At 49.0% G+C, this 14871-nt stretch overlaps 1 protein-coding gene across 1 annotated transcript in view; it reads left to right on the plus strand.

Annotated features, from left to right (window-relative positions):
- The window catches only part of LOC144481841 (zinc finger protein GLI1-like), a 58023-nt gene that overhangs the window by 25299 nt on the left and 17853 nt on the right, over positions 1 to 14871 (plus strand). The window contains exons 5-7 of the mRNA XM_078200994.1: positions 10617 to 10806; positions 11433 to 11564; positions 12638 to 12736. Of these exons, the coding sequence (XP_078057120.1) occupies positions 10617 to 10806; positions 11433 to 11564; positions 12638 to 12736 (421 nt within the window). The remainder of the gene's footprint in view (positions 1 to 10616; positions 10807 to 11432; positions 11565 to 12637; positions 12737 to 14871) is intronic.

Below are 14871 nucleotides of genomic sequence, written 5' to 3' on the forward strand. Positions count from 1 at the left end.
GTCCTTCCCGGACCCGGCACTCCTGGAGAGCACAATGTGCCTCAGCGCACGAATCATTTTTAGGGACAAAGGCATGCACGCACCCCCATCCCTCTCCCTTAAAACATTGTGGGTAGTTCCCAAGTGTCTCCTCCGGTTGGGGTCCCGTCCCCCTTAGAATTCCCGGCTCAGTGAGCTCTACACACCTTCCTTGTATCCCTTGCTTAAAGTACCCAATATGTTCTTTGCAGGGTGCCCCTGATGTGTCAATAGTGAATAACTCTTGTGGGAGCCACCCTGGTGTTGCGATGAATAGGGAGTTTACTGATCGCGCTGAGGGGTAACAAGCGGTCCTATTCCCATAGATCTGGATGTGTGTTCTCAGGAATAGGTTTCCTTCCATGATTGGTGGTTCTGCTCCCCTAACCCTCGTATGCTGGAGTGTATTTACAATGGTCAGGGTTATTATCAGATATGTCCCTGTTCCCATATCGCTCTTTTTTTTCAACAGTATTTTACAATTACAGTATATACAGAAAATAAACAGGCAATCAAATTAAAGGTAGTTGGTTCCGACGTCTTGATAGTGGATCTGGTCCTGGTTCCTGTGGAAGTTGAATGAGCAAAACGGTATTTTTTAGTTCATTTGTCCTCATATAGTTTCAATTGGGTCCAGTGTTTCCAGACCCCTTGTCCCCTTATATCTATACAGGCACAGGTATCTCCGCTAATAATGACCTCGTAAGGTCCGTGCCATCTTGGGGCAAATCCTGGTTTTGCAGGAAGCACTTTTGTTAATACCCGGCTCCCGGCTTTTGGGACTTCTGGTAATATTTCTGAGTCCCCCTCTGCGTCGACCTGTGCCTGATTAGAAATTACGGACCGGCGCATCCCCTTCAATTGGGTGCTAAGGTCTCGGATGTATTGTCGGATCCTATCTTTTATCGGACCCACATCTGTCCAGCCTGTAATAATGTTTTCGGGTAAGTGCATTGCTCGCCCGGTCATCAGCTCGTATGGAGTCAAGCCGGTAGTTCGATTTGTGGTCGCCCTAAGCCTCATCAGAACTGCAGGTAGGACTTCTGTCCAATTTCTACCTGAGGATTGCATTGCTTTTGCCATTGTTATTTTTAGAGTCCGATTCATCCTCTCCACCATCCCGGAACTTTGTGGGTGATAGGGGATGTGAAATTTTTGTTTTATTCCTAATAGTTGGCAAATGTTTTTCAGAACCTTTCCTGTGAAATGTGTTCCCTGGTCCGAATCAACTTGAATTGGCATCCCCCATCCATAGCAAGCTTAGTGTGAATTAAATAACACTTTGTACTGGCCTTTTTTGGCTGCAATTGGACATCCATTCATTTGTCTGTAATCTTATCAAAAGACATCGCTTTCCCCATTAAAATCACATGCCATACAGTTCCGATCTTTATATGAGTACTCTTACACTATCTCTAATTTGATCATCTGTTTGCGTGCAAGCGCTACACCACAGTACTTCACAAAATAATTATGTCTTTATCCATATTCAATATAGTATATGAATATATCATACAAAGTTGGTTAAGGCTTTTCAGGATTTGATGTTATTCTTGTGTCTATATGGCAGTGCTATACTGTATAATAAAAATAATCAAGCGGCAGTTGTATCATACCACTTTACACATCGTACCCGTGATATCCAAACCCTTTTAATTTAAGCCGTTTCTTTTTTTAAACTGAGCTCCAGATCGAAACCCCCGCACTCTAGGAAAAGTAACAGGCGCCGAATCAAAATCAAAGCAGGTACAATACATACCAGTTATTTGATTAGGAACATTTTGGTTTCTTAACTGGCTAGGTTTTAAGCTTTGCAGTGCTTTTATATTTGGCAAACCTTGAACCTTGATGGCTCATGAAATTCCGACGGCAGTACATAATTTTAAACTAGTTCAGAATACTAAACTATCTGACGTTCGCAAATCGCGATATTCTGCGATTAATACTGTATTTCACTGACTTGATATACTTTAAACTAATTCATAGACCTCAGTCTTTTGTTCCTGCTTTTCTACCTTTCCACAAAATAACTTATTTTCTTCTCTTAACTCCTCAACTAACTCTTATAATTTCTACTTCAAGACAAAGGAAAGAGCACATGCTTCCTTCCAAGGTTTAAATCCTTTCTTAACATTAAAACAAACAACAACAAAGCATCCACGCAACCACTTTGTTTAAACACACACAGACACACACATGGAAGCTTCCAAAAGTCATTCCACAGTACATCCTTTTTCATTCAAACTTATCATTTCAGACTGGGATGAGTGTAAAACATTCAAAGAGAATACTGAGCATTGATTAAGACAATCGCTTTTATTCTTCTTTCTTCCAAACTGTAATTGACTCAAAGCAGAAGTAAATTCAAGAAATCCTATCACTTGAATCTTTACAGTTTTAACACTCTCCCAGCCCCCCCTGAGGCTAAACCAAGGTGCAATGTACTGCACCTACTGCCTGTAGCAAACATTCCACAGGAACAAAGAGCTCCCTGCTCTCAATCTAATTACTACAACAACCACCTACATTCGACAAGCTACCAGATCTCACAAACACACTGAAATACAAAAACTAAGATCTCTCCTATCCATCTGCTGCCTTTCCCCTGGCGTAAAAGGCTTATAGGTTGCCTTTGGTTGTGCTAACGTCCCTCCTCTCGTGACTGGCGCTAGATTATAATTTTCTACGTTTTCTTCTGATGCTGGAGTGGCTGTATGTTTCTGCACTGACTCGTATGGGCGCCGAGGGTCCGTTTCCTCTGATCTCTGCGTTATTTCCGCAGTGTGGTTTCTGTATTCTAATTCCCTCACTCTCTCCTGTAATACTTTAATTTGCTCTGTCTCTTTGTGTCTCTCCTCCATAGAGGCATTTACTTCCTCAATTAGTCCAGCTAACTGGGTCACTAATATTACTCCCATTACTTTTGTTTTGTCCCGTTTAACTCCGTCTACCCACTTTCTTTGATCTTCTAAAGTTTGTGATGCGTTCCACCCGTTCCGTTTCATCTTTGCAACAATCGCTTCTCTGGCTAACAGATACTTCAAAATGAGAGCTACTGCAGTTTCTCCCTTAACAACGTGGTCTGCCATTTTTCTGTCTAGCAGTCCTGCAACCCCCGTATGCTGGCTGCTACAGTAAAAGTGCCTCAACTCCTGTCACTGATACTGCCCCAGCACCGTCTGTATTGCTGTAGGTTCTCGTAGTGAGGTTCCAGTGGGTCTCTTTCCCCTGGGCTCCCCCAACTATTCCTGACACCTCACGCTTGGACTATTTTGTGTTGTCTTATTGGGATGTGTGCTGGTTGTTTAGTGGGTTTGTCCGCCCCTGTTCCCAGCCCCTCTAAGTACAACGCCTCCCGCTCGGCCACCACCCCCACTAGCAGGGTTGATCCGTTACCCCCCAAAACCGGGTATCCTGCTATGGGCTGTGGTGTTCCCTACAGACGAACAAGGTTATCAAACTCCGCCCGGGTCCCTAATGGATCCTCCGTCGTCGTGTCTCTTGGTCAGGATGGATCGGGTCCACTTTTCCTCAACACTTACACACCTGTACTCTGTTATCAAAGCCCCTGTTATAGTTAGTAACTGTATCGACTCTGAGGTTGTTCGTCCCTTCAGAGTCAGTGTTGTTACCCGATTTACACTGTCCGTGCCTTGCACCCTGAGTGCCTGTGCCTCTTAGCGCCCGCTTCAAAACCCAACCTTAGCGTGGGAGATTTCTCCTCTTAACGTCCAGTTTAGGGTAGGGCACCTTGAGTCAAGCACTCCCTTGTCCTATTGCCTTGGCACAGACAGCGGTTTCATTTACAATCCTGGGTTAGTTACACCAATTAGTTCTGCATGCGGTACTTATCTTTATATTAGTCTTAATTCCTGTTATCAAATAGCCCAAAACCTGTTATCTTTACCTCTGGTCCTTTACTCCTATTAAAGTTAAAAGTTACTTACCTTTTTCCACGCGGTCGTTCTGACCTGTACCTCTTTAGTGCGGACTTCTGTTTCAATTTAAAAACTTAGGCAAGATTATACAGTTCTACAAGACAACAATACTTAAAACAGACAAACCCTAACCCTTAAAGGTACCTCACTTTGAACGGAGACCTGCACTCGCCTTTGACTGCTCTGGATTTGTATCAGATTCGTTTAAATTTGATTCCGACTTTCAAACTGTGGCCATCAGTCAGAAGTCAGATATCAAATCCTGCCGTGACTACGCCATTTTGTTGTAGAGAAAAATCCCTTACCAGCACAGAATAGAAGCCGAGTCGCAAATCAAGGTTCAAAGCGTGTCTTTATTGTACAATTTACTAGGATCCTAGGGAGACCCCCGTAGCCAGCTCAGAAACAGTGGCTTGGCCACGTTGATCTCAATTGGATTACATCAGCCCTGGATCTTTATAGGGCTCCAAATTTGAGCGGGAACATTTGATTATGCATCTTTTTACAATATGTATAAAGTGGTCTGTCAGTTTCAAAAGTCCCTAGGAAGTTTCATGGATTAGCATTTGTATGGTGTGTGTTCGTGTTAATGGGATTACTTGGTCCTGCCCCGGTGTCTAAATGCGTTTCCCATTACTATCTCTATGTGTCTTCTTATTTAAATTGGTCCTATTGTTCCGTGTCTGTGTTTCCTGCTTGTGAGATTGAGTGTTAATGTCATCCTGTCCTGTTGGGTGTCTGGGGTATTTCATTCTTAACCTTTTATCCTTATCTCTTAGTTTATCAGATTTTTATGTCTGCCTTGGCCGAATTGGTAATATTTCAGTGATAGCTTGGTTTTGATAACCCACTCTCTGTCTCGTTTCATAGGGATCTTGATCTTCCTTGGCCAGTTTAAAATGCAGCTACAGGCTGTTGCTAGGCAGATTAGGGATCTCCCGCAGTTTCTGAAATTCGTGAGTCTCTCAGCTGTGCAGGGGGAGACCCGATCGAATATCCATCCGGGGGTGCCCCTCTGCATTGTTGGCCCGTTATGAGTGGTGCCAATTAGTCCAATAAAAATATATTTGATGATACAAATATGGTTTTCTGGAAAATTTCCTCCTTCAAGAGGCATAGATCGGGTGGACTCTCAGAGGCTTTTTCCCAGGGTGGAAATGGCTGCTATGAGAGGACACAGGTTTAAGGTGCTGGGGGGTAGGTACAGGGGAAATGTTAGGGGGAAGTTTTTCACACAGAGGGTGGTGGGCGAGTGGAATCGGCTGCCGTCAGTGGTGGTGGAGGCAAACTCAATAGGGTCTTTTAAGAGACTCCTGGATGAGTACATGGGACTTAATAGGATGGAGGGTTATAGGTAGGCCTAAAAGGTAGGGATATATTCGGCACAACTTGTGGGGCCGAAGGGCCTGTTTTGTGCTGTAGTTTTTCTATGTTTCACACCTCTCGCACGCACACACCCTCACATCCTCGCAAACACACAATCACAGCGTGCATGTTCATCTGTTTACGTGAGAGAGAGAGGGAGGGAGAGCGCGTGTGTGAGAGAGAGGGAGGGAGAGCGCGTGCGAGAGAGAGGGAGGGAGAGCGCGTGCGTGAGAGAGGGAGAGAGAGCGCGTGCGTGAGAGGGGGAGGGAGAGCACGTGCGAGAGAGAGGGAGGGAGAGCGCGTGCGAGAGAGAGGGAGGGAGAGCGCGTGCGAGAGAGAGGGAGGGAGAGCGCGTGCGTGGGAGAGGGAGGGAGAGCGCGTGCGAGAGAGAGGGAGGGAGAGCGCGTGCGAGAGAGAGGGAGGGAGAGCGCGTGCGAGAGAGAGGGAGGGAGAGCGCGTGCGAGAGAGAGGGAGAGCGCGTGCGAGAGAGAGGGAGGGAGAGCGCGTGCGAGAGAGAGGGAGGGAGAGCGCGTGCGAGAGAGAGGGAGGGAGAGCGCGTGCGAGAGAGAGGGAGGGAGAGCGCGTGCGAGAGAGAGGGAGGGAGAGCGCGTGCGAGAGAGAGGGAGGGAGAGCGCGTGCGAGAGAGAGGGAGGGAGAGCGCGTGCGAGAGAGAGGGAGGGAGAGCGCGTGCGAGAGAGAGGGAGGGAGAGCGCGTGCGAGAGAGAGGGAGGGAGAGCGCGTGCGAGAGAGAGGGAGGGAGAGCGCGTGCGAGAGAGAGGGAGGGAGAGCGCGTGCGAGAGAGAGGGAGGGAGAGCGCGTGCGAGAGAGAGGGAGGGAGAGCGCGTGCGAGAGAGAGGGAGGGCGAGCGCGTGCGAGAGAGAGGGAGGGAGAGTGCGTGCGAGAGAGAGGGAGGGAGAGCGTGTGCCTGAGAGAGGGAGGGAGAGCGCGTGCCTGAGAGAGGGAGGGAGAGCGCGTGCGTGGGAGAGGGAGGGAGAGCGCGTGCCTGAGAGAGGGAGGGAGAGAGAGTGTGTGTGTGTGTGTGTGGGCCCGAATCTCCCCCCAAAAAAATTCTAAGTGCATAATTAGTGAGAAAACTGTTCTGGATCCTGACTGTTTTGTTAGTTCAGCTTCTCACCTGAATCCCCGCACTCTGTGCGCTGCAGAGGTCCCAGTCGTGAATCTCATTAAAACCCCAGGGGGGCGGGGCCTCTTCACACTGGAGTTTGACAGTTCTGGAACTCTGCGCATGCGCAGTGGCCCCGATCTGTCAGTCTCCCTTTTACTGGCCAGCTCAATCACTGGCCAACCCGGGACCCCCGCAGTGCTGCCCCTCCAGCCCCCCCCCACGGCCCGATCGTGGCCCCCACAACAATTCCAGGGCCAGCCCTGACGCCCCTGTCCTGTCCTGGAACACCGCAATTTCCAGCCCCCCCCCCCCCACGGGAGGCAGGCCCGCCCCGATCGCCTACCCCCACTGATTGCACCCTCTTGGCACTGTCCGATGTGCAGTCCCAAGGTGCCCCTTGGGCAGTGGCAGGGGGCACAGGTTGGCACTGCCATGGTGCCCATTGCCCAGGGGCCACCCCCCCCCCCTCCCCTCCCTGGGGCCCCGATTGCCCCCCACCTCCATTCTGGTGGAGTCTCCCGCTAGTTCCCTAAATGTGGGGAGCAAGTCCGAACCCCACCGGAATTAGGTACTCCTGGTGGAGTGGGAGATGCTATCGGGACCTGAAAGTTCCGTGTCAGGCCTGATCATCACATTTAAATTAGATTTTAAATTGGATATTTAGATCACTTACCTCTCTTCTCACCGGTTTCCAGCGCAGTCCCGACTACGCCTGTTCTCCAGCATGCGTCGGGAATGTATGCGCAAATCCCACAAAATAGCCAACACGCGCATCTCCCAATCCGACGCGCCAAAAACCCTGCGTATTGGGATGGGAGAATCGGGCCCGCTGTGTGTGCGTGTCGCTTCTTTGGACACGGGTGAGGTCCCTGAGGATTGGAGGATAGCGAATGTGGTCCCGTTGTTTAAGAAGGGTAGCAGGGATAACCCAGGAAATTATAGGCCGGTGAGCTTGACGTCCGTGGGAGGGAAGTTGTTGCAGAGGATTCTTAGAGACAGGATGTATGTGCATTTAGAACGGAACAATCTCATTAGTGACAGACAGCATGGTTTTGTAAGAGGGAGGTCGTGCCTTACAAATTTGGTGGAGTTTTTTGAGGAAGTGACAAAAACGGTTGATGAAGGAAGGGCCGTGGATGTCGTCTATATGGATTTCAGTAAGGCATTTGACAAAGTCCCACATGGCAGGTTGGTTAAGAAGGTTAAGGCTCATGGGATACAAGGAGAAGTGGCTAGATGGGTGGAGAACTGGCTTGGCCATAGGAGACAGAGGGTAGTGGTCGAAGGGTCTTTTTCCGGCTGGAGGTCTGTGACCAGTGGTGTTCATGATGTGGAGATGCCGGCGTTGGACTGGGGTAAACACAGTAAGAAGTTTAACAACACCAGGTTAAAGTCCAACAGGTTTATTTGGTAGTAAAAGCCACACAAGCTTTCGGAGCTCCAAGCCCCTTCTTCAGGTGAGTGGAAATTCTGTTCACAAACAGAGCATATAAAGACACAAACTCAATTTACATGAATAATGGTTGGAATGCGAATACTTACAACTAATCAAGTCTTTAAGAAACAAAAGAACATGAGTGGAGAGAGCATTAAGACAGGCTAAAAAGATGTGTATTGTCTCCAGACAAGACAGCCAGTGAAACTCTGCAGGTCCACGCAACTGTGGGGGTTACAAATAGTGTGACATGAACCCAATATCCCGGTTGAGGCCGTCCTCGTGTGTGCGGAACTTGGCTATCAGTTTCTGCTCAGCGACTCTGCGCCGTCGTGTGTCGCGAAGGCCACCTTGGAGAACGCTTACCCGAATATCAGAGGCCGAATGCCCGTGACCGCTGAAGTGCTCCCCAACAGGAAGAGAACAGTCTTGCCTGGTGATTGTCGAGCGGTGTTCATTCATCCGTTGTCGCAGCGTCTGCATAGTTTCCCCAATGTACCATGCCTCGGGACATCCTTTCTTGCAGCGTATCAGGTAGACAACGTTGGCCGAGTTGCAAGAGTATGTACCGTGTACCTGGTGGATGGTGTTCTCACGTGAGATGATGGCATCTGTGTCGATGATCCGGCATGTCTTGCAGAGGTTGCTGTGGCAGGGTTGTGTGGTGTCATGGTCACTGTTCTCCTGAAGGCTGGGTAGTTTGCTGCGGACAATGGTCTGTTTGAGGTTGTGCGGTTGTTTGAAGGCAAGAAGTGGGGGTGTGGGGATGGCCTTGGCGAGATGTTCGTCTTCATCAATGACATGTTGAAGGCTCCGGAGGAGATGCCGTAGCTTCTCCGCTCCAGGGAAGTACTGGACAACGAAGGGTACTCTGTCCACTGTGTCCCGTGTTTGTCTTCTGAGGAGGTCGGTGCGGTTTTTCGCTGTGGTGCGTCGGAACTGTTGATCAATGAGTCGAGCGCCATATCCTGTTCTTATGAGGGCATCTTTCAGCGTCTGGAGGTGTCTGTTACGATCCTCCTCATCCGAGCAGATCCTGTGTATTCGGAGGGCTTGTCCGTAGGGGATGGCTTCTTTAACGTGTTTAGGGTGGAAGCTGGAGAAGTGGAGCATCGTGAGGTTATCCGTGGGCTTGCTGAAGTGACCGTCCTTAATGGAGATGCGTGTGTCCAAGAATGCAACCGATTCCGGAGAGTAGTCTATGGTGAGTCTGATGGTGGGATGGAACTTGTTGATGTCATCATAGAGTTGTTTCAGTGATTGTTCACCATGAGTCCAAAGGAAGAAAATGTCATCGATGTATCTAGTGTATAGCATCGGTTGAAGGTCCTGTGCGGTGAAGAAGTCTTGTTCGAACCTGTGCATGAAGATGTTGGCATATTGAGGTGCGAATTTGGTCCCCATGGCTGTTCCCTGTGTCTGGATGAAGAACTGGTTGTTGAAGGTGAAGATATTGTGGTCCAGGATGAAGCGGATGAGTTGTAAAATTGCATCTGGAAACTGGCAGTTGTTTCAGGATGCCCTCGACATAGCCAGAGAGGTTCTCGCACAGAGTGGTGTTCTGCAGGGCTCTGTACTGGGGCCTCTGCTATTTGTGATATATATAAATGATTTGGAAGGTGTAACTGGTGTAATCAACAAGTTTGCGGATGACATGAAGATGGCTGGACTTGCGGATAGCGAAGAGCATTGTCGGGCAATACAGCAGGATATAGATAGGCTGGAAAATTGGGCGGAGAGGTGGCAGATGGAGTTTAATCCGGATAAATGCGAAGTGATGCATTTTGGAAGAAATAATGTAGGGAGGAGTTATACAATAAATGGCAGAGTCATCAGGAGTATAGAAACACAGAGGGACCTAGGTGTGCAAGTCCACAAATCCTTGAAGGTGGCAACACAGGTGGAGAAGGTGGTGAAGAAGGCATATGGTATGCTTGCCTTTATAGGACGGGGTATAGAGTATAAAAGCTGGAGTCTGATGATGCAGCTTTATAGAACGCTGGTTAGGCCACATTTGGAGTACTGCGTCCAGTTCTGGTCGCCGCACTACCAGAAGGACGTGGAGGCGTTAGAGAGAGTGCAGAGAAGGTTTACCAGGATGTTGCCTGGTATGGAGGGTCTTAGCTATGAGGAGAGATTGGGTAAACTGGGGTTGTTCTCCCTGGAAAGATGGAGAATGAGGGGAGATCTAATAGAGGTGTACAAGATTATGAAGGGGATAGATAGGGTGAACAGTGGGAAGCTTTTTCCCAGGTCGGAGGTGACGATCACGAGGGGTCACGGGCTCAAGGTGAGAGGGGCGAAGTGTAACTCAGATATCAGAGGGATGTTTTTTACACAGAGGGTGGTGGGGGCCTGGAATGCGCTGCCAAGTAGGGTGGTGGAGGCAGGCACGCTGACATCGTTTCAGACTTACCTGGATAGTCACATGAGCAGCCTGGGAATGGAGGGATACAAACGATTGGTCTAGTTGGACCAAGGAGCGGCACAGGCTTGGAGGGCCGAAGGGCCTGTTTCCTGTGCTGTACTGTTCTTTGTTCTTTGTGTGTGAGAGAGAGAGGGGGGGGGGGGGGTAGAGAGAGTGTGTGTGTGTGAGGGAGTGTGAGTGTGACGGGTCAGGCTGACTCGATGTCTGGGTGGACATTGTCCTATCCAGTCAGAGAGAGCGATTGCTGCTTGAAGCGTTGGAGGTGCAGTGTGTGCTGGGTTAACTGTCACTGATTTCTAATTCCAGTTCAACATCAACAACAACCTCCGCCAAACACCAACACTTCCCCATTCAGCCGTGCGGCCTGGCCACTGCATCTGGACACAGCCAGCCCCTCAGTCACCCCTCACTGCCCACGAGCTCCTGGCAGCAGCAGCCCTGTCGAAGCCAGCCACTGGCACATTGCCAAGCGCACGAGAGTGCCAAGTCTTTCCAGGTATGTAAGTGAGGTGAGAGGAGGGGAGAACCAATCAGCATATTGCTCGTCTCCATTCTGCATCCAATAGGTGGGGATGCCAGGCGCGGTTGATAGCAATAACCTGTGGACAGCAATTCACTGGCCAGCTCCGGCACTCTAGACTAGCCCCGGAAACAACAGCAATCTCCAACCCAATGCTTCAGCAATACCCCCCACTCGAGACTCTCCTCCAGGCCGCCCAGAGGAGGAGGGGGCCCCGGGGTGGAGGGGGAGGAGGAGGAGGAGGCGGCCCCGGGGTGGAGGGGGAGGAGGAGGGGGAGGCGGCCTCGGGGTGGAGGAGGGAGAGGCCCCGGGTGGTTAAGGCCCACCAGGTCCAGTAAAGGTCTGCTGAGCAGTATCGGGAGATAATGAATGACCATTACTGAAGGCAAGAGTCAGGATGTGAAAGGGAAATCATGTTTAACCAATTATTAGAGTTCTTTGAAGGGGTCACATGAGCTGTGGATAAAGGGGAGCTTGTAGATGTACTGTCCTTGGATTTCCAGAAGTTCATTGTGTCGGGGACAACACGTTAGCCTAGAGTTAAGGTTGGCTGGCTTGTAACAAATAGAGTTTGCATTAAAGGGTCTTTTTCTGATTGGCAGGCTGTGATGAGCGGAGTCCCGTGGGGGTCTCTGCTGAGGCCTCAACTTTTTACAATTGACATCAATGACTTCGATGAGGGGAGTGAAGGTATGGAAGCTGAATTGACAGAGGACACAGTGATAGGTGGGAAAGTATGCTGTGTAGAGGACATAAGGAGGTTGCAGACAGATATCGAGAGATAGAGTGAGCGGGCAAGAATCTGGCAGATGGAGATTAATGTGGGAAAATGTGATGTTCATCACTTTAGCAGGAAGAATTAAAACTAGAGCATTACTTAAACGGAGAATAGCTGCAGAATTCCGAGGAGCAGAGGGATCTGGGCGTTCCAGTGCATAGGTCACAAAAATGTCACTCTGCAGGTACAGCAGGTGATTGAGACAGTTAATGGAATGCTATCTTAACCATAAGGATGTTATACTTCAGTTATACAGGGCACTGGTGAGACCATATCTTGAATACTGTGTATAGATTTGGTCTCCTTACTTAAGGAGGACGTAAATGGGTTAAGGGGAGATAGAGCTGGGAAATGGAACTGAATGGATTAGTCTACAGGGAGCCAGCATGGACTCAATGGGCTGAATAGCCTCCTACTGTGCTGGAAATGACTCGAGGGGTGGAATTGTCCACTCTGCCAACAGCGGGCATCATGGCGGGCATGAGGCCAAAACTCAGTTGCCCAAAGATGTAAATACATTTACGTCCTTCTTAAGGAGACCAAATCTGTACACAGTATTCAAGATATGGTCTCACCAATTTGGTTTTTAATTCTTCCTGCTAAAGTGATGAACTTCACATTTTCCCATATTAATCTCCATCTGCCAGATTCTTGCCCGCTCACTCTATCTCTCTATCTGTCTGCAACCTCCTTATGTCCTCTACACAGCATACTTTCCCACCTATCACTGTGTCCTCTGTCAATTCAGCTTCCATACCTTCACTCCCCTCATCGAAGTCATTGATGTCAATTGTAAAAAGTTGAGGCCTCAGCAGAGACCCTTCATTTCCTTCCAAGTGCCCATCCAGTTTCCTTTTGAAATTTTTGGTTCTCTCCGCCTTCACCACTCTAGTTGGCCTGTTAATGTTCAGACATTTTAAATCTGATGTCTTTGGAAAGCTTAATGTGATGGTCACCCAGCAGGTAGAATACTGACACTTTATATACCGAACACTGGCTCTGACACCTTATTTCAATGCTTGAATACAGATGAAAACAGAATCATCGAGCAGCAGGTCACTGGATCCACTCTATGGCAAGTGTCTGGGAGAGAGATCAGAGGGAGACACGTCCAGTGTAGGCACTCAGGTAAACCACTGCTTATGTCTTCATCTCATTCGATTAGCTCTCTAAGATCCTGACCAACAGCGGGGTGGGGTTTGAAAGCTGGCGTCACCCAGGAGAAGATCATCTTATCGAGTAAAATCCCTCGCGTTTTCCCAAGGTCGGATATCATTGGGTAAAGAAATTGCTGCCCAAGGTTCTACAGCCAACTGAAAGACGTGATAGTTCACTGCAGCATTTCCACCTCAGCCCACGCTGTGCCCAGCGTCAAACTCCGCACTGCACTGACTGCCATCACACACCACCACATAGTTACAGCAGAGCAGGCAAAGGTGTGAGTGTGAAGGGCAGTGCGGACACAAACTGAACACATGCCTATCGCTGGAAAAGGTTTACCAATAACTGACCTTACCAAATAGGGTAACTTTACACTATTCTGTCACCCTTAGCTGAACATCCGAATAGAAGTAGGCCATTCGGCCCCTCGAACCTGCTCCACCATCCCACAGGATCATGGCTGAGCTGATTTGTAACCTCAACCCAACATTCTGGCCGACCCCTGATGACCTTTCACCCCATTGTTAGCCAAGAATCTGTCCACTTCTGCCGTCAAAATATTCCTTGACCTGCTCTCTAAGGAAGAGTTCCAAAAACCCAGAACGCTCAGAAGAAATTTCTCCCCATCTCCATCTTTAATGGGAGACCCCTTTGTTTTTAAACACTATCTCCTAGTTCTACATTCCTCCACGCGAGGGGGAACACCCACCCTGTCAAGCTCTCTCAGAATCTGATATGTTTCGATAAGATCACCTCTCATTCTTCTAAACTCCAACAAAGAACAAAGAACAGTACAGCACAGGAAACAGGCCCTTCGGCCCTCCAAGCCTGTGCCGCTCCTTGGTCTAACTAGACCAATCGTTTGTATCCCTCCATTCCCAGGCTGCTCATGTGACTATCCAGGTAAGTCTTAAACGATGTCAGCGTGCCTGCCTCCACCACCCTACTTGGCAGCGCATTCCAGGCCCCCACCACCCTCTGTGTAAAAAACGTCCCTCTGATATCCGAGTTATACTTCGCCCCTCTCAGCTTGAGCCCGTGACCCCTTGTGATCGTCACCTCCGACCTGGGAAAAAGCTTCCCACTGTTCACCCTATCTATACCCTTCATAATCTTGTACACCTCTATTAGATCTCCCCTCATTCTCCGTCTTTCCAAGGAGAACAACCCCAGTCTACCCAATCTCTCCTCATCTCTCCAACGGGTATCAAAGAACAAAAGAACAAAGAACAATACAGCACAGGAACAGGCCCTTCGGCCCTCCAAGCCCGCGCCGCTCCCTGGTCCAGGACCGAACCCCGGATCCAGGATCCCCGCCCAACTCTCCAGCCTATCCACATACCAACATCCCATCCACCGAGCTGTCCCTCACAGCTACGATGCCTCGCTCATCACAACCCATTAACTCACCCCCACCCCCCCATTCCAGACCATGTGATCTCCAGGGAGAGGCGAAAACCCAGAGTGAAAACCCCAGGGCCAATATGGGGAAAAAAAAATCTGGGAAATTCCTCTCCGACCCCCTGAGGCGATCGAAACGAGTCCAGGAGATCACAATGGCCCTGATCGGAAAATGCTTCCCAACCCTAGTCATTTCCACTTCCACGATTCCACGTATCGGCCCAACCTGTTCAACCTTTCCTCAGAAGATACCTTGTCTCAGGTATCAGTTGAGTGAACCTTCTCTAAACTGGTTTCCAATGCATTTATATTTTTTCTTAAGTAACTACTCCAGAGGGGATCTCACTGACACCCTGTATAGCTGCAGTAAAACTTCTCTACTTTTATATTCCATTCCCCTCACAATAAACACCAACATTCCATTTGCCTTCCTAATCACTCGCTGTACCTGCATGCTAACCTTTTGTGATTTGCGTGCCAGGAAGCCCAGATCCCTCTGCATCTTGGAGCTCTGCAATCTCTCTCCATTTAAATAACATGCTGCTTTTCTATTATTCCTGCAAAGTGGACAATTCACATTATACTCCCTCTGCCAACTCACTGACCTACCTATAGCCCTTTGTAAGTCCCTTATGTCCTCTTCATAACTAACTTTCCTACCTATCTTTGCATCATCAGCAAATGAAACAATAGATACTGGA

Source organism: Mustelus asterias, chromosome X, assembly GCF_964213995.1.
Source record: "Mustelus asterias chromosome X, sMusAst1.hap1.1, whole genome shotgun sequence".
NCBI lineage: Eukaryota > Metazoa > Chordata > Chondrichthyes > Carcharhiniformes > Triakidae > Mustelus > Mustelus asterias.